This window comes from Onychomys torridus, chromosome 8 (assembly GCF_903995425.1).
Source record: "Onychomys torridus chromosome 8, mOncTor1.1, whole genome shotgun sequence".
In the NCBI taxonomy this organism is placed as follows: Eukaryota; Metazoa; Chordata; class Mammalia; order Rodentia; family Cricetidae; genus Onychomys; species Onychomys torridus.
Window position 1 is genome coordinate 61,659,474 of NC_050450.1, and position 19,833 is coordinate 61,679,306.

General features: G+C 47.2%; 2 protein-coding genes across 2 annotated transcripts in view; one reads left to right on the forward strand and one right to left on the reverse strand.

The window, feature by feature from the left end:
* The window catches only part of Itgae (integrin subunit alpha E), a 47,825-nt gene extending 36,230 nt beyond the window's left edge, over positions 1-11,595 (forward strand). The window contains exons 24-30 of the mRNA XM_036198222.1: positions 355-418; positions 498-605; positions 4,760-4,816; positions 5,103-5,198; positions 6,680-6,775; positions 10,305-10,415; positions 11,318-11,595. Of these exons, the coding sequence (XP_036054115.1) occupies positions 355-418; positions 498-605; positions 4,760-4,816; positions 5,103-5,198; positions 6,680-6,775; positions 10,305-10,415; positions 11,318-11,410 (625 nt within the window). The 3' untranslated portion in view covers positions 11,411-11,595. The remainder of the gene's footprint in view (positions 1-354; positions 419-497; positions 606-4,759; positions 4,817-5,102; positions 5,199-6,679; positions 6,776-10,304; positions 10,416-11,317) is intronic.
* Haspin (histone H3 associated protein kinase) lies at positions 2,073-4,571 on the reverse strand. The gene has a single exon (XM_036198221.1). The coding sequence runs from the start codon at positions 4,569-4,571 to the stop codon at positions 2,304-2,306; it is 2,268 nt and encodes a 755-aa protein (XP_036054114.1). The 3' UTR covers positions 2,073-2,303.
* Positions 11,596-19,833: the final 8,238 nt, after the last annotated feature.

Here is a 19,833-nt window from a genome sequence, read left to right on the forward strand (position 1 = left end):
GAGGGAGGCTACTCAAAGCAGAGTCCAACTGTATAGCCTGCAAATATTCTTTTGTGCCAACTGCCTTACAAGGACTAAACATTTTGACTTTCAGTTTTGAGTCCTCTTTTTTTAAAGATTTATTTATTGTGTATACAGTGTTCTGCCTGCATGTATGCCTGCAGGCCAGAAGAGGGCTCCAGATCACATTACAGATGTGGTTGCTGGAAACTGAACTCAGGACCTCTGGAAAAGCAGCCAGTGCTCTTAGCCACTGAGCCATCTCTCCAGCCGGTTTGCCATCTGTCTTAGTGTATCCAGTTGGAAACAGGAAGGAGCCTCGAGTCCTCACGCATGTCCTTCCTCTCATTGCAGACCGTCAGTGATGTACATGAACACAAGCCAGAGCCCTTCTGACCACAAAGACTTCCTCTTCAACGTAAGTACATAGCGATTACCGTCAATCTAAGACTGCTAAAGCCACTAAGTTTTGACTTGCCGCTCATTTTATTTGGCAGGTGCATGGGGAAAATCTCTTTGGAGCTGTATTCCAGCTGCAAATTTGTGTCCCCATCAGAGTACAAACTTTCCAGATTGTAAGAGTGAAGAATCTGACAAAGACTCAGGTATTTAAATGGGTTTCTTTCTTTTTTTTTTTTTTTTTCTTCCCCTCTGAGACACAGTTTCTCTGTGTACTCCTGGCTGTCTTAGAACTCACTCTGTAGACCAGGCTGGCCTCAAACTCACAGATATCTGCCTCTGCCTTCTAGGTGTGAGATTAAAGTGTACATCACCACTGCCTAGCTTTTGTTTTGTTTCTGTATGATTTTTTTTTTTTCTTGAGACAAGGTTTCTCTGTGTAGTTTTGGTGCCTGTCCTGGATCTCACTTTGTAGACCAGGCTGGTCTCAAACTCACAGAGATCTGCCTGGCTCTGCCTCCCGAGTGCTGGGATTAAAGGCGTGTGCCACCACCACCCTCATTTGCAGGATTCATTATCATGATCACATGTCTTTGTAGAGACTACAGATTCTCAAAGGTATAAAAACTAGAGCTTTAGCCAGGCCTGGTGGCACAGGCTTTTAATTGCAGCTGTCTGTGAGGATGAGGCAGGGAATTTCATAAGTTTAAGCCAGCTTGGCTATGGAATAAGTTCAAGACAAGCCTGAACAACTTAGTGAAATCATGGCACAAAATAAAGAGGGCTGGGGATGCAGCTCAGTGCAAAGCTGCCTGCTACCCTGCACCAGGCCCTGGATTCAATCCTCAGGGCTACAAAAAATAAAATAGGGCTGGGGGATAACTCAGTAGAGTGTTTGCCTCGCAAGCATAAAATCTGATTCCCAGAACCCATGTAAAAATGCTGGGCGTGGTGGTATGCGCTTGTAATCTCTCACTGCTAGGAAAGTGGAGGATCCCTGAGGCTCACTAACCCACAAATCCAGCTTAATTGGTGAATTCCAGGCCCATGGATGACTGTCACAAAGGTGGACAGCATTCCTGAGGACACCTGAAGTTGTCCTGATTTCTATTTGACCCTCTGCCTCTCAATCTGTAGCTGAACACACACCAATGTACACTTAAAATTTTAAAACCCAAACAAACCCACATGAGCTTTAGGAATAAAAAACAAGACAACTTAATTATGGGAAAATACTAGGAGTAAGTCAGAAGGAAAATTAATCATTAAGATCTTAAAGCAATCTGTTCCCCTTTCTTTGATAAAAATAAGCAAAAATTCAAACATCAGAGCCATAGAGACATTTATTTCCCTTTTGAAAATCCATAAATTCTGCTTCTGCGTGATTGGTGAATGAATTTGATAAGCGTTTCCCACACTTCCCCATGCTGGTGTACCCCCCTCCATCTTGGTTTTGTCCCTCTAGTCTCTCTCTCTCTCTTTTCTTTATTTTTTTTTGCTCTGTTCTGCTAAAACCTTTTTGCATTGAGTAAATAACTCATCTGAGGCCTGGTTCCTGCAGCAGCCTTGACAACAGCATCAGGAGCAGGAAGGACTGCAGCTGAGGGCTGGGCTTTTCTTACTTGTTTCTGCTCATCCTACATAAGGTATCAAGGCTCAAAACTTGTCCTCTATGTAGTTTATTTTTAAGAACACTTGTTAAAAGCAAATTTAATCATGTCGACAAACACTTTGTTTACCTTTTAAAAACAAGATTCTCTTAAAAAGCTGCCAGGGACCTCTTAAGGATGGGCATTTACCTCCATCCTGCTCTGGTGGCAGAGATTGAAAACAGTCCCAGAGGCGTTGAAGGTGTACTCAGTGGGGCTTTGCAAGTGCTCTCAATGTGAGCACTAAGAACCGGCTTACTTAAACAGACTGTGTTGGCAGAGCAGGTCCGTGGCAGAGCTGAAGCTCAGTACAGTTCTGTAGAAATGCTGCAGGTCTTTCTTTATTTGCTTCATGGCTGTGGTGTGGCATTTAGTCTTAAAGCTCATACGATTCAGAATCTTGTCTGTGAGGTAATGTAGCCACAGCACATTATTGTAAGGGTGATACTCACCCCAGCAGTTTCTGTTCTCCTTCCTCATGAGCCTGTAGATCTCGAACTGGTAGTCACCTTCACCTGTAAATAGTTCCTCTTCAGCGGAGATATCACAGAAAACGACGATCCCATCCCGCTCCAAGCGGGACAGGGTGTAGTCGATGATGTTGACTTGTAACCCATGGGTGGGAATGGAGCTTGTCTTCCCATTGAGGGTGTAGTGGAGCTCTTTGAGGTTGGTTTTCTTTAAGAGCACATTCCCCCAGTGTAAGTCACGGTGCTCAAAGCACAGCGATGCTTCTGCCACGGCGAGGGATGCGGTGATCTGGTGCAGAATGCTCTTTGCAGCAGCCACGGAGGACAGCTTTGTTTTCATTTGCTCTAAGTCAGTCCCACCGAACTCGAATTCCAATATTATAAAGAGCTGGTCTTCCTGGAAAAAGTCAGGCCGGTCATTTGCAGATTTTTTGGTTGAGTTATAATGATCCCAGGCTTTGAGCAGCAAGGGAGGGTAAGGCCCTTGAACACAGTGCACTGAGTTCAGCCCAATAAAGCCTTCTGTGCGGTTGTGCACCTCATCAGACAAGAGGCTCAGCTCTTTGGAGATGATGATCTCTGGCAGGATCTCCTCAAACGTCTTTTGATGAGACCCATTGACTAAATCTGGTCCTTCAATAGCAATGATTTTTAGGGCTACAGGTGTTTGATCAGTAATTGTCTGAAACACTTCGCCAAACACTCCTTCCCCAATCTTCTCACAGTGTTCCAGTTTTTCCGTGGAAAGGCAATCATTAAAGGGGATAGGTCCTTCCTGATTACACTCCCCATAAACCTTTTCAGCATAAGATGGCTTTTTGTCTGTGATCTCCAGGGCTTCAAAGGGGCTTAGCAAATACATAGAAGAGGAGTGACGGGAAGAAACAGTACTGCTTGCTCTGCTCATGATAAGAGAGGTCGAATATTCAGACAGGAGGGACCTAGAGGGAGAACTGGCAGTATATTTGCAGCACACTTCTGACACATTCGTGATAATTTTCTTCTTGTGGAAACTGAAGGAGGCTCTGGTTTTGGTCCAAGAACAGGCTTCACGGATAGGATTCAAGTCCGGGGAGGGGACTGAATCTTCTCTTTTCTTCTTAGATTTGTGGTAGCGAAGGGCAGAGGTTCCCGTTGCTTCTTGCTGTTTTCTCTTCCGGAGTGGCCCAGTTCTCTTAGGCCTGCTGATTCGCTCTGGTACACGAAGGTCTTTGCAAGAACTGGCCTTTCTACCGTGCACCTGGTCGGCTCTTTGAGATACAACCGTTTGACTTGCGGCCCTTCTCTTTCCCATGCTTGCCAGACCCGGGCCCGTTAGGCTGTATCCCACCTGCTGTCTTCCATTACACGATTCCTTCACATTCTCCCCATCGGTCCCAAACTCGTAATCTTCCGTGGTCCCTGAGTCCACAAGGCTACAGAGAGATGACCTGAAGCCGGCTCCGGCTTGGCGACCCATCCTGGTGGACCCGCCTCCATCTGTTGCTGCTTCCTGGGGGCAGGGCAGAGATGCTTCGTCCAAGGAGGCTGCTGGGAAGGGGCCGTCGTTGGGGACTGCAGAGGCTCCATCCGAGTCGGGGGCTCCGGGGGAGGCCGGAGAGCTGAACAGGGAGGCGCTGGTGCCCAGGTCGTTGCTGTCCCTGGATTGGCTGCACACGCCTAGGTCCGGGCTTAGGCAGCCCAGGTTGCAGCTGGGGAAGTGTGGCGGTCGCAGCCAGCCGCACGGGGTGCTGCACTTCTGCGGGGGCCGAGGCCGCAGCCTCTGGGTGGCTGTCAGGGTGCCCTGGCGGGGGACGCGGCCCCGAGGTCGCCGGCGCCGTGGGCCTACTGGGCTGCCAGGGAAGTCGGGGTCATCAGGGTCGTCCGGGTCGTCGGAAGAGACAGACCGCGACGGGTCATCGCCGCTGAAGCTGCTGCTGAAGGCGCGCTTCGGATCCGGCGGCTGGAACCATGGCACGGCCGGCCGGCTAAGCTGCCGCTGCGACCTCCGGACGCCCCTCGCCGCGTACGTTCGAAAGAGCCGGGTCCCGGGCTGCTGGTGGGACGCTGCCATGGCGGGTGCCCGCCGGTCGGTTCAAACTGAAACACCGCGAGACTTCCGCGAGCGCGCCCGCCGGCCGCTGGGTCCTAGCGCCGGCGCTCGGCGGCACAGCACGCCGGACCTCCCAGAAGCCGCCAGGGGGCAGGTGCCTAGCGCGACCTTGAGCGCTCAGGGCGGCTCAGGAAGGGATCTCGTTTCAGGCCCACACTGAGTGCACGCAGAGTCCAGAGCGCGCTTGTGGAAGCGACCCTGTTCAGGTGAGTTATTAGGTCGGCCTCGAGAGCTCCAGAAAGGGATGTGGAGAGCCCCCTAACAGGGTGACCGTGGAGGTCAGGTCGCAGCTTCTGCAAAGTTCTTTCTGAGACGCTCAGCTTCACCTGGTCCTGTTTGCCATGGTGACTGACCCTTTGCTTGGGCGAAAGGGGATTGCTCAAACTGCTCACGGCTTATGCTCTGGGACCTTAGATGCTCTATCCTAGATATTTGGATTTCCCCCTAAATGCGCTAGAAGGGAGTAAGCAGACTCACTTTTTGCTTTTGCAGTATGTAGAAGAATGGCATTCAGTGATCTGTACTATCACATCTAATAAAGAAAATATAACTGTGGCTGCAGAAATCTCCGTGGGCCACACCAAGCAGGTACTCGAGACTGCAATGCTGCAGATTTGGTCGTCCAATTCTAGGGTCTCTCCTCTAGAAAGAATAATAGCATTTGGAATGTGCCATTCAGAATAGATCGCTTGCTTGACTTGCTGTCCCAACCTGCTCTTAGCAAGTACTTGACAGGTATCTTAATCCTGTCCCACACTAAGATGTGGGAATTACCCGTGATTCCTCTTTGCTACTCCCCATGTGTGTCCTAGCAGCAAACCCTGCTATCATACCTTCAGAATATATTTTAAGTCATGTCTCTCTGCCTCTACTGATGTGGTTGTAATTCAGGTCACCCTCTCTGTTGGGCCTGTTGCATAACCTTCAGCACACTCTCTTTGTCTTGGCTTTTCCCCCATCCTATACAAATAATTCTTCAAGAGCTGGAGCGATGGATCAGCAGTTCAGAGCGTGTACTGTTCTTGCAGAAGATGTAGTTCAGTTCCTAGCACCCAAATTGGGCAGCTTACAACAACTTGTAACTCCAGCTGTTGGGCAATCTGATGCCCTCTCCTCATCTCCATGGACACCTGCACTCACATGCACATATGCCCATATATGCACATGATTTTTAAAAACGAAATAATTCTTCAGTTAGCATTAGACTGTGCTACCTTCCTTTAAAAACAAAAATCAGAAACTCCAAACAAACAGAAACGGTGGACTTTTGGATACACTTAGGTTAAAGTCCATACTGCTTTCATGGCATACAAAGAATTACATGATCTGGTCTCTACTTAATTTTTCACCCAATGCTGTCCGTCCCTTCTCACCTCTGTCTCCCTTCTACCCAGAGAGTCTGTCATTTCTGTGTTTTAGCTTGCTAATATTGTGGCCACTGGGACTGTGCACCTGCAGTTAATTTGCACAACATTGCTCAGATTTTATTTTCCTAGAGAGGCCTTATTGGAAAGTGGGAACAGATGACCAAGTTTAACATTGGGCAGTGATTCAGATGAGAGCCAATGGAGGATGGAGGTTGGAATGGAGGAAAAGGGACACATGGATGACAGAGTGTTCTAGAAGAACTGTCTAGAGCTGACATCGGGTGGGATTGTGGCATGATGTCAAACGTAAGGGAAAAGAAGGTGGAGAATGCCGGGCGGTGGTGGCGCACGCCTTTAATCCCAGCACTCGGGAGGCAGAGCCAGGTGGATCTCTGTGAGTTCGAGGTCAGCCTGGGCTACAGAGTGAGTTCCAGGACAGGCTCCAAAGCTACACAGGGAAACCCTGTCTTGAAAACAACAACAACAACAACAACAACAAAAACAAAAAGAAGTTGGGGAGTGACTACAGGCTTGTTGCTTGGATAGCTGTGTGGCTGCTGGGACCATTTACAGAGGCTAAAGGAACACCAGAGAAGGGATTTTATTTGAAGGGAAAGATGGTGGAAACTCCCCAGAAACAACGAGTTCATGTCTAAAACATGTTTTGTGTTCCTCCATACCCGACCTTTCTCCATCTTGTAGTTACTGAAAGATGTAACTGAACTGCAGATCCTTGGTGAAATATCTTTCGACAAATCTCTCTACGAGGGGCTGAATGCAGAGAACCACAGAACGAAGGTAACTCCTGCCTGTTTTCTGATTAGTGTTCTAGGAAAACTGTTGTCGTGTCTGGCCTTGGCTACACGACCACCTGTCCTGGTGTCCTTGAGCTTCTGCCTCAGTGTCTCACCTGTGAAATAACAATCAGCAACAGTGTGTACTTAGTTAAAGATCAATTGATTTTGAAAATAGTTTAGGAAATAGTTAAATCATTTCCTACATGGGAAGTTATTTTTGTGTACCTATAATGTTTTCCTAGTATGCAACAGAAGTGTTCGTTACAGCACTGAGCAGGAGCATGCTCCCAGTGCCTAATTCTTATATAGGAGTTAGGCTGAGCACTACAAGTGTTGGAGTTCAGTTTTCAAAAGCGTGGCCAAAGCCAAACTGATGTCTGGGTCTGAGCTAAACGCTCTTGTGCATGTTGCCCTGCATCTTCATTTTTTTCTCTTTTTAAATTTTATATGTATGGGTGTTTTGCCTGCCTGTATGTCTGTTCACCACATGTGTGCCTGATGCCACAGAGGAGAGAGAGTGGGTGTTGGAAACTGGGGAGATGGCTCATTGGTTAAGAGTGTAGGCTGCTATTGCTAAAGACCTCGGTTCAGTTCCCAGCACCTGCATGGTGGCTCACATCCATCCAGGATTCTAGTTCTCGGGGATCGAATGCCCTCTCCCACCCTCCTGTTCTGACGTCAGAGGCTCCGGGAGTCCACATGGTTCACAGACGTATATGCAGGCACAATGCTCACACACGTGAATAAGTAAATGATGCTGCACACGCCCTGTCCTTGGTCTAGTGTATCTGATAAGTTTCTGGACCTGGTTTCCTCATGTCATTTTAATATGCCCATGTTCCCCTACAGTCTCAATTCACCCCAATAAATTTATGTCACCCTTTCTACTTCTAAGAACAAGTAAGTCATTTATCATTCTGCACTTCATGGATACTGCCAGGTGGATAGTGCCATTCACATGTCCACCCAGCTGTATAGTTGTCTCTATCTTCAAAATGGAGTCAAACACTGCTCATAAAATAGAGTTTCTCTTGGGGCAAGGCACAACCTGGAAAACTGTTTCATAGAGACAGTATAGAGTAACTCAGAGCAGGACACAGCCTGATATCAACACACCCAGCTTATTACACTTATTCATTTTGTGTGTGAGCTTATGCATGTCAAGGTGTACATGTGACCACTTGCAGGAGTTGTTAGCCTTGAAGGCAGACACCTTCACCTGCTGAGCCTTCATCTTGCTGGCTTATACAGAAAATGGTATTAAAGAAACATAAGTAACTTCTTACACACACTGCCTAGATTCTAAAAAAAAAAAAAAAAAAGTTTATTTTTGTAAAGTAATATCATTAAGCTGGGTGGTGGTAGCGTACACCTTCAATCCCAGCACTTGGGAGGCAGAGGCAAGCAGATTGAGTTCGAGACCAACCTGGTCAACAGAGTGAGTTCTGGAAAAGTCAGGACTACACAGAGAAACCCTGTATCTCAAAAATGAAAACTAACTAAATAAATAAAGTAATATAATTGAACTCCAACCCTACCAGAAAGGTACCAACTGAAAACAGTGGTTCCTTCGGCCATCAGTGCGGGTGCAATCTTCTTTGTCACCAGCAAAGGAGGCAATCTGTCCTGACTGGCTTTGACTGCCGTGACTCCAGAATGGCAGCTGACAGGATGGCCACCGGACTGCCCACTGTCTATGTTTCCCACAAGTAGGGGGGCACCCTATGTCCTGCTTCTCCCTTACCCTCTGCTGGGGTAGCTTTGACTCACTCTGGGGAGAACCTGTGCATTTAAAATGGGGCAAAGGGGCTGGAGAGATGGCTCAGAGGTTAAGAGCACTGCTTGCTCTTCCAAAGGTCCTGAGTTCAACTCCCAGCACCCACATGGTGGCTCACAACCATCTGTAATGAGATCTGGTGCCCTCTTCTGGCCTGCAGAGACACGTGCAGGCAGGACACTGTATACATAATAAATAAATAAATCTTTAAAAAAAAATTAAAGACATATTTATGGGGCTGGAGAGATGGCTCAGAGGTTAAGAGCACTGGCTGCTCTTCCAGAGGTCCTGAGTTCAATTCCCAGCACCCACATGGTGGCTCACAACCATCTGTAATGAGATCTGGTGCCCTCTTCTGTATACATAATAAATAAACAAATCTTTAAAAAAATAAAATAAAATGGGGCAAAGGAAGAAGACCGTTAGATAGGGATGCTGTTTCTACTGCAGTCTGGCCTATTGTTCCCCGGCATGGAGTCTCCTTCATTCCTCAGCCCAGGCTCCAGCGTCCTGTCCCCTCCCCTTGCTTTATGATCACAGCCCTGTTCCTGTCCCACTCCGACTCTGTTGCTTTCTTTCCTTCCCACTCTCAAGGTCAGAACTTACTCCTGTGAAGTTCCGTTTACCTGTAGCTAAGTGTGGTCCAAAGGGCCAGTCCTGACCCGGTCACATTTATAACTTAGCTGGGAGAGGCCTCGGGTGAGTTGGGTAACTCCCTCCCCTGTATGAAATCTCTCCAAAGCATGCCTGACCTTGGTGCCTAAGCACTGCCTGAGGGGAACTCAGTGTCTTGCAACAGGACTCATGATGACCCTCTGGCTCCAACTGTGTCCTGGCAGCATGCCCTGGCCACTGCACAGGAGGGCCAGGCCCCTGTCAGGAAGTGTATCCATGGAGCTTTTCAGCATGTCAGGGTGAGAGAAGACTCCTGAGCTGCTGAGATCCTTGGGAAAAACACCTTGTGGGAATGATTTCTCTCTTTCTTTTTTTGTTTTTTGTTTTGTTTTGTTTTTTTTGAGACAGGGTTTCTCTGTGTAGCTTTGGCACCTTTCCTGGAACTCTCTCTGTAGCCCAGGCTGGCCTCGAACTCACAGAGATCCGCCTGCCTCTGCCTCCCAAGTGCTGGGATTAAAGGCATGCGCCACTACCACCCTGTGTGGGGATGATTTCTAACAGAAGAGTCCTGCAGTGCCGTGGGCGGACCCATTTTTGCCCTTACAGCATCCCCGAGGGCTGCACCCAGCCTGGTGAAGAGCAGGGCAACCCCTGCCAGACACTTCTCATAGAAAAATGTATTGACAAAGACTTTAGGCATTTGTGCGAGATCTAAAAACATCCATCAGACTTGAGTTGAAAAGGACTTGGAGATCTTTAAACAAATCATCACTTTGGAGACAATGGCCACAGGGACCAAGGACACAGATGGGCACCGCTGCTGTGGAATTGATGCTGTGAGGTCATCCTCAGACTGACAGACCAACTTTAGGACAAGGTCACACCCCCTGATGACCTAGCTCATTGAGGTCAGAGACCAGAATAGTTTCTTGTGAAGTACTGTGGCCATAAGATGATTTTAGGTGGTGGAAAGTGCTGTGTCAGGGAATGGTCAGCTTTTTACAGTCTGGTCGTCAGTCTCTATCGATTGATCGATACGCAGGCTGTTCCCAAGTCCTTATCTTTTGCTCCTTAAAATAACATGGGTGCTCTTCCTCGCTTGCAGTTTACTGACTTGTTGGACCATCTCTTTATCCAGATCACTGTCATCTTCCTGAAAGATGAGGAGCCCCACTCTTTGCCTCTCATCATTGGCAGCAGTATTGGAGGCCTCCTGGTCTTGGTTGTGATTATAGCCATTCTGTTCAAGGTCAGTTCTACTCTGTCAGGTTCGTAAGAAGGCGGCGGCATGGGGCTCTCATACTGGCTTCAGTACCTTTGAGGACAGCTAACTTCAGACCTAGTGCTTCTCCCCTGGCCTTGTGGCCTCTTTTCTGTAAACCTGACAGTTTCTCTCTGGGGTGGGGATGGGGGCCTAATTGAAGCATTTGAGCACAGAGAGCTATTCCTAAGACAGATCTGATTGTCACCCCTTCTAAAGTCCTTGTCTTGCCCTATCTCAGAGTCCAAATGCTCCCAGTGTTCTTTGAGGCCTCATACGTCCTGCCCCCCCCCCCACCCCATAAGTCTTATTTTTTTTTTTTCCTCCGGACCAGTTGACTCATTCCCTAAATAGGTTCACAACTCTGTTGGGGCATGTACGACTGCTCTTGTTGGAGTGCCAGTTCCCACCCTCTCACCCTTCACACAGCTTCCCAGGAAGCTTAGCCAGGCTCCTGGATGCGCTTGCTGGCTTCCGGGCCAGGCCTGAGAGCTCCCTTCGGGACAGCCTTAAAGGTGGCAGCCACCACACCTCGGTGTCATTTCCCCCTCTTCCCAGATTCTGAGCTTCTATAGGAGGTTGTGTGCAATCTAGGTCTTTAGCATGGCGGGCTGTCCTGGGCCTTCTCCACTCTAGTTAGCTGAAGGTGTTTAAGTGCTCTGGCAGTTCAGAGGACTGGGGGAGGCCTGCTCTTGTTGGGGGATGAACACCAGGATGGCAACCCTGAAGAAGGGACCGAGAGGATGAAGAAAGCTCAGAGGAGGGCAGAGGAGGCAAGAGAAGCCAGAGGCAGAGGTCTGGAGCTGTTTTAACAGCAGTCCAAAGACTGTTTGTAAAGCAGGTGGCTACCTCAGGTCCTCACGAGGCTCCCTTCCTCCTCATTGTTTCAGTGTGGCTTTTTCAAGAGAAAGTATCAGCAGCTTAACTTGGAGAGCATAAGGAGGGCCCAGCTGAAGGCGGACAGTCTGCTGGAGGAAGATTAGAGCCCTGCTCCAGTCCCGGAGCCTGGACACCCGGTGTCTGCCACACGCTCTCCTTAGGACGACCTCGGAACATCGAACAAACCGTAGTGCTGTCCCAGCCACTCATTGTCTCCATGCCGTTGGTGCATTGTGCAGAAGAGAGACTTGGACACATTTCCTTTTAAATAAATTTACTTTTACAGCAATGCCTCTAGTGCGTACATATTTTCCACAGTTGGCCTTGTGTTTTGATGACTGATAGACCAAGTTTCTATTCCTATTAAAAATATTAATTATATTGTTGTTTTGTTTTGTTTTGTTTTAGGCAGGGCCTGTCTACATAGCTCTGACTGTCCTGGAAGAACTCACTACATAGACCAGGCTGGCTTTGAACTCACAGAGATCCACCTGCCTCTGCCATCTGAGTCCTAGGATTAAAGGGGAGTGCCACCACACCCAGCATGACTCTTTTATATTCTTTTGGTGTTGTTTTTTGTTTTTTGTTTTTTTTCTGGACAGAGTTTCTCTGTGTAGTTTTGGTGCCTGTCCTGGATCTCACTCTGTAGCCCAGGCTGGCCTTGAACTCACAGAGATCCACCTGGCTCTGCCTCCCAAGTGCTGGGATCAAAGGCGTGAGCCACCACCGCCCAGCTCTTTTATATTCTTTTAAGCAAAGATTTATTTTATTTTTATGTAAGTATATGTGTGTATGCATCTGTATGTATGTGCACATGCATGTGTATGTGGATTGGTTTTGAACTCGGAGATTCCCCTACCTCTGCTGTCCAACTTACTGTACTCTTTAAATTATCATTATTATTATTATTAGTTTATTCAGTATACTGCAAGAAAGCAGTGGCTTGGAAATCCACTATTTTAAGGTAGGTTTTTCAGTTGGTTTCTCAGTTTCCAGGATCCAGTAGCCAACACAGGCTGAGGGCAGAGTGGTCACTAGATGCCTCCCCTGTGCAGGGCCTGGGGTGAGGCTGGACTAGCTTTGCCAGTCTAGAGCCCTGCAGATCCTGGTCTCTTGGATCCTCTCTCCTGTCTTTCCATTGTGAAGTCTGAGATTAAGGCCAGAGTGCCAGCAGGAAGAGAATGCACCTGCCCGCTTTGGTGGGACAGATTACTGACATGTTTTTGTTTCCCAGTTGACTGCCAACAAGAATCGGGGACTGGAGGGCTTGGAGACGTTTGCCTCCTAGATGAAGGAACTAGGCTGGACTCAATTCAGTAGATGGCTGAGGGTTGAGATAGTGCCTCAGTGGCTAAACAGGATTCCTAGGAGACTGCGGATGGCTTTGCGCAGCTTTATGGGTCAGCAGAGAAAGGAACTTCTGTAGAGACAGACTGTCTCTCCAGAATGTTTGTCTCTCCTGGGCAAACAATTTCAGGAAGGAGAAAGACTGCAGGAGAGACGCGTGGACTGTGGCTATTTCCCTCTTCCCCATATAAAGACTAGCAGCCAGTTCTTCCCCCGGAAGACACCTTAGTTACACTCAGGAGAGAGACTTCTTGCAGTGTGTGCTAACAAACACAGTTTCATCATGAAGGTCAGACTCTGGTCTATTTCTGTCTTTTCTCTTAATGTTGCCTCAGAAACCTAACAAGGATGACTCTTTGAACTCCTGCCTCTGCCTTCTGACTGCTGGAACTACAGTTGTGCTCGATTGTGCTTCTTGTATATTTCTATTTAAAAAAAAATATTTTAAGTATAAAGTTTTTGCTTGTATGTATGTATGTACGTATGTATGTATGTATGTATGTATGTATGTATGTATATATGTATTATGCCACATGATGCCTTGTCTCCTCATAGATCAAAAGAGGACCTAAGATCCCCTAGAACTGGAGTTACAGCTAGTTGTGAGCCTTCGTGTGTGGGTGCTGGGAATTGAACCTGGGTCCTCTGAAAGAACAGCTAGGACTCTTGGCTGCTGAGCCATCTCTCCAGTCCTCTTTATGTCCTTAAAATACACAAACACTTGTGAAGAGAAAAATATATGAATATATAATAATCAAAATACTTCTTAAATTGAATGCATAAAGATTTATTAATGCATTGAAACAGCAAGTCTCGTGACTCCCTTACTTTCAAAACAGTGATGAGCTTCAAATGCACTAAGACATTCCTGAATGGAGAACAGAAATACAAAGGAAAGGAACTTTACTGTAGATGAAAGGGAGAGCAGAGCCAGAGGCGAGACATCTGGGAGAGTCCAGAGTGAACTTGACCCTGAGCCATGTGGGCAGTGGGGAGCAGAAGGGAGAGGAGAGAGAGGGGAACCAGGTGTAGCAGCCAGGAGGCCAAAGGTACATAAAGGGGCAAATAACTAAAAATGGATGGATTATATTGGGAAGGGCCTCTGGGGGAAAGGCAGCCCAGCTCCTGGGCTGGAGAGTTCAGGGTAGGGGCCAGGGTATGCCAGCTATATCCTGTAGGGTAGGGACTGAGGATTGCTGGGAGACCTGGCAGCCAGGTCTGCTTTGATATGTTAAATAGGCACCTCAGTCATTTGTCCCGGGTTTGAAACCTGACAATATCTGCAATGGGTATAATGTGAAAGGAAAGTTGTCATGCTTTCTGTTGGTAACTGGATTACAGGTACCACTGCCTACATCCATGGTTGATGTGTTAAATTTCAGTCAGACCACAGTAGAAAGAGATGTCTCATTGATCCAGTCTCATTGATCTCCCACTCTGGATGCTCTAGTCCCATTTAAGGAAGCATGCTTCTTTTATCTGTTTGATTTCCTGAGATGGGCACTATGTAGCTCAACCTGGTTTGGCAAGAGGGTCTTGAGTTTTGAATTAGAATTTAGAGACCATCCCGCCTCAGATTCCTGAGTGCTGGGTTTACAGCATTGTGGTACCACACCAGGCCCGAGGTTTGTCCCTCATGTGGTCTTATTTTTGTTTTAAGGAGAAGAAATCTCGTCCAAGGCCACAAGTCTAGTAAATGTCAGAGCCATTGTTAAAGAAGATATTTGAGCTGGAATGATGGTACATACCAGCACTACTGGGCAGAGCTCTGTGAGTTCAAGGCCAATCTGTTCTACGTGGTGAGTTCCAAGCCAGTCAGAGTTACATGGTAAGACCCTGTCTCAAAACAAAACGCAATGAAAAGTATCTAGATCCAAAGTCTAACTCTTTTTCCATAAAAGCCTCACTATGGACTGGGCAGCCCCAGAGTGGAGTGACGTTTTTCAGTCCTGAATGGGCAGAAGTAGAGCGCAATTGTTTGGGTCCTTTGCCTTCACTCCTGAAGGCAGATGCTATAGTGCAGCCTAAGGCATCTGTGGTTTTGGCACACGCTCCAGGTGATGAGGGTGTAGATATATTCTGGGAGGATGCTAGTCCTGAGACCAGAGTTGTGCATCTCATTGCATGGAGTCAGGGGAGCTGTGCACATCCAATCTCGATTAACCTAGCACTTTAGCCAAGTCTCGGCTGAAATCTTCCATGAAAAGGACATAGAAATGAAGCCTGGTCATTTTACAGCTGACACCTCAGTACATAGGCTAAAGGAAGCTCAGTCCTTCCTTCCTTCCTTCCTTCCTTCCTCCCTCCCTCCCTTCCTTCCTTCCTTCCTTCCTTCCTTCCTTCTTCCCTCCCTCCCTCCCTCCCTCCCTCCCTTCCTTCCCACATAGTTTTATGAGTCTTAGCACAACCTATTTCATGGAGGGGGACTGGTAAAGTCTTCTTTGCTCTCATAGCCCTATTCAAAGGATCTGGGTCCAACTAGTGACAGCAAGCAAGAAATTGGTGAACCCTAAATTGCACAGATCCTGGCAGGGAATTTAGAGAGGAAGGCATGTACCATGAAGCTGTGAAGGACTGAGGTGGGATCCATCTGGAAAATGAAGACCATGAGAAGGTACACATGAACTGACTGGGCTGTAGTGTGTGAATCTTGGGGGATATGAAGCTGTATGTGAAAATGTCTGAGGAGCTACAGACACCTCGACTTTTTTTAATTAATTAATTAATTAGTTAGTTAGTTAATTTTTTTCCCAGCTGGATCACAGTTTCCCCTCGCTCCCTCCTCTCTTCCCGGCCCCGCCCCCCAGCCCCATCCACTGCTTCTCCATTCTCTCCAGAAAAGAGCAGGCCTCCCACGTCTGTCAGCCAGCCATGGCATATCAAGTTGCAGTGAGACTGGGCACCTCCTCTCCTATTCAGGCTGGAGGAGGCAACCCAGGAGGAGGAAAGGGTCTCCAAAGCAGGTAACAGAGTCAGAGACAGCCACTGCTCCCTCTGTTAGGAGTCCCACAAAGACCAAGCTACACAACTGCCACCTATGTGCAGAGGGCCTAGGTCAGTCCCATGCAAGCTCTCTGGTTGGCAGTTCAGGCTCTGCGAGTCCCAGGAGTGCAGGTCAGTTGATTCTGTGTGTTTTCTTGTGATGCCTTGATATTTTAGACCCAGGGACTAGAAGCAGGGATAGATGTGAGAAACTCCACACGGGGAAATCACTGCAAGAAGAAAGCCAGGTCCCCTTTGAAAGTGCCCTGTTAGAGCCACCAGCGCCTTGTGGCTTTGGCTGACTCACGTTTAGATCTTTGTCTTTTTTAGTACTCAACTGGCAGTCATATTTTGTTTGTTTGTTTATTTTTTATTTTTATTTTTTTGGTTTTTCGAGACAGGGTTTCTCTGTGTAGCTTTGCACCTTTTCTGGAACTCGCTTTGGAGACCAGGCTGGCCTCGAACTCACAGAGATCTGCCTGGCTCTGCCTCCCGAGTGCTGGGATTAAAGGCGTGCGCCACCACCGCCCGGCTTGTTTGTTTATTTGAGACAGGATTTTACTTTGTAGCTCTAGCTGTCTTGGAGCTCGTTATGTAGAGCAGACTGGTCTTGAACTCCCAAAGATCCTCTTGAGTACCAGGATTAAATGCATATACACCCCCACACTGGGTCGGTCATGTATGTTTTTAAGTGTTTTTTACCTTTGTTTAGTTTCTCCTCAGATCAGCTACTGGAGCTAAGTAATAAATACCAGCCTGTCAATTAAGATGGCTTGTGGTCACAAGTATGCTTCCCACAGCAAAGAGCTTCCTTCTGCTTCTTGACTGCAATTAAGGAACATTAACAACAAATTTATGAGGGCCTGATGAGACAGCTCAGTGGGTAAGGGTGTGTGGTGGGTGGGGGTGGGCGTCCCTGAAGGCTCTATGCTCAGCAGGGAAAAGACTTGAGTGATGTAAGAATGAAACTCCGGTCAGTCTGACTTAGCAGGAGCTGGGCCAAACTTCTAGAGTCTGACCCCAGGTTGTTTATTTTAGCCATATTTAAGCACAGCACACTTTTAGGAAAAAATGCTTTTCTGATGACACAGTCCAGTGAGTACGACAAAGCTGAAGAGATGTTTACATTCGATTTTTTCCCCCCTGAAATAGGGTTTCTCTGTATATAGTCACGACTGTCCTGGAACTCACTCTGTAGACCAGGCTAGCCTGAGTTCTACTCAGAGATCCCCCTGCCTCTGCTTCCTGGCTGCTGGGATTAAAGGCATGTGCCGTCATCACGTAGTTGTACCGAAATTCTTTACAAATTACATCTGACTTCCTTCATAAAGATGGGTACTGTTGTTGACTCAGAGATAGTGCTCAAGATTTAGGGTCTAGGGAGAATGACTGAGGTAAACACAGTCCCTGTGGGAGACAGGATTGGCCTGACCCTAAGATAACATAGAAGTCACTTAGGCTGTTGTGAAGTACAGGTGACATCTCTCACAAGGACAGGTTTAATGGATTTAGAAGGAATGCTCAAGATTTGGGGGGAAAGGATCTGGGATAAACAAAACAAATTCTAGGGGGTAAATTCTGGCTTTATAGATAGCAAAAAAAACAAAAAACAAAAACAAAAAACCAAAACACAAAAAAAACACCAGGTTGTAAACTACAGCCTTTCCCAGCATTTGTAGGAAACTGGTAAACTTCCTTTGAAGATCATCCTTCCTTTGACAAAATAAGTCTACATGTTTAACTTTCCCTGGCTTCTCCAGGGCTTATCTGTATGCATAAGGACCTCTTGCCCTCTACAAGGGTGCTTGCTGCCAAGCTTGAAAACCTGAGACATCTCCAGAACCCACACGGTAGAAAAAGAAAACAGATTCTTCTAACCTCTACATGTGCACCATGGTACATGTACACACACACACACACACACACACACACACACATTCACACACACACAGAGGGAGGATGTAAAAAAATAATTACCCCCCACCCCCACAACAATTACAAGTTCTTCCATGGGTCAGAAATACCTGCGATGAAATGTGAGGTCATAGCAAGCCCTCTCAGAGCAAAGGGAAAATTAAAGAACAGATTGCCCTTGGTGATCCTTCTATGCCATGCCTTTCTCACACTTGGCCCTGGGCCTTCTAGGACACCTTGGGTAGAGTTACATCTACCCAAGATTGCCTTCAAATCTCCTGCCTCCTGGCCTCCCTTCTCCTTGGAGACTGGGAACTAGAGTTCATTATGTGGAAACAGCACCTGAACTCTCCAAGATCCATGGCATGTGAGGTTCATGCTTTGTTTCTGGTTTCCCTCGATTTTATGAAGAACGGTTTTTGAGACTGAGTCTCTTAGGCCAGGGGAGGTTTTAATTCACTCTCCTTAATGCTGAAGTAGGAGGAGACCATGCGTCTTGGAATTTGTGGGGGTGATCAAGCGATACTTCCAAGCCACTGATGGAGGCAGTGATGTCACTGGCGTATTCCCCTGAAGTCAGCCACCTGCAGCTGGTGTTCTTCTGCTGGACCCCTGGAGAAAAGGGAGCCTGCCTTCCTTCCTTCTTTTCCTAACAAAACAATTTTTAAAAATATTTGTTTCATGTGTATGAGTGTTTTGCCTGCATGTATGTATATGCACCATGTGTATGCCTAGTGCCTGCAGAAGTCAGAAGGAACATGAGATATTTTGGAACTGGAGTTATGCTATGTTATGGATGGATGTAAGTCACCATTTGGTGTGCTGGGAATCAAACCTGAGTACTCTGTAACAGCAACAAGTACTCTTAACTGCCGGGTCACCTCTCCAGTCCCCTGCTTTTCCTGATGGAAGGGTCATTCTCTTGCCTCTCATGGCACCATACCTGTGGGATCCTGTCTAAAGAAGCTGTGAACTTACTGTGAAGTATGAATGGGGCAGAATGAAGAATGTTCTTCCCACAAGGCAGCCTTCTAGAAAGAATTGCATAAACTGTGATAAGTGAATATACTTGAAAGCAAGGGTATGAAAGGAATGCCCTGGCATGTCCACATTATCTCTGTGGGAAAGGCAAAGGCCTGGGAGGTTCTTTGCTCTTTCACATGACCAAATATAATATCCATAAGACATAACACCAGGTGTACTCCCTAGCAGTGATTGTACTTGCTTAAGCTAACTGTAAGCATCACCTTGGGTATTGCTTACTTCAGTAATAAAAATGAGAAGTTCCCTGTTTGCTCAAATGCCTTGAGCCTCCTGCTTCCCCTGCTCAAATCTTCCAAATTTCCTTCGGTCCAGGAAAGTGGTGGGTTGGCAGTACTTTCTCCTCTATGACAGTAGAATTTATAGTAGGGAGAGAGAATGTAAAGGAAATATGCTGCTATCAGTGCCCAGTCCCCAGTGTATTTCCTTGGAGTGGGGGAGGGCGCTATATGGTGTCACCTTGGTTTCTTTTCTTTCTTTTTAAAAAATAATTTTGTTATTTTTATGGTGTTTTACCCACATACATATCTATATGAAGGTGTCAGATGCCCTGGAATGAGAGTTATAGAAGGTTTGTGAGCTGCCATGTGGGTGCTGAGAATTGAACCTGGGTCTTTTGGAAGAACAGCCAGTGCTCTTAACTGCTGAGCTGTCTCTCCAGTTCCATCACTATAGTTTCTACCTGTCCCAGGACTCACAGCTGAGCAAGATGATACCAGGAGCTGGTCCAAACCACAGGGAAAATAGACTTAAAAGGTGCCAGGTCTTAGGAGAAGGGAGATGATAGAAACATAAAATGGCCTGGGAAATCTGTGTTCTAACTCCCCTCACCACACAGTGTGTGTCTGAGCTCATCTAACCAGATGCAGGCTTGTGAAACAGAACATTGCTCTGGCTGCTAAGCTGGTCCTTGACTCCTGGAGACTTCGGTCTTTGGAAAGAGGCATGGTGGGCACTTATGGGAGGAGAGGGTGAAAGGTGAGAGGGCAGGGAGGAAACTTGGAAGATTAGCCTCACCTCTGACCTGACTCCAGGAGTGACATTTTCCTGTTTCTAGGAGCAGTGGGAATTGATGCAGAAGGTGTCTATTCTCTTGATTCACCTCCCCTTGCAAAGCCTGGGGAGATTCCTTTCTCACTGAGGACCTCTACACAACTGGGGAGGAAGACAGTGTCTGTGGGACCCTGGCCCCAGCGATGAGCTCCCTCCATAGTGACAAGACAGACATGGATGCTGTGCATTA

Coding starts and splice junctions, on each gene's coding strand:
- Haspin (XM_036198221.1), bottom strand. CDS start 4,571: ATGGCAGCGTCCCACCAGCAGCCCGGGACCCGGCTCTTTCGAACGTAC.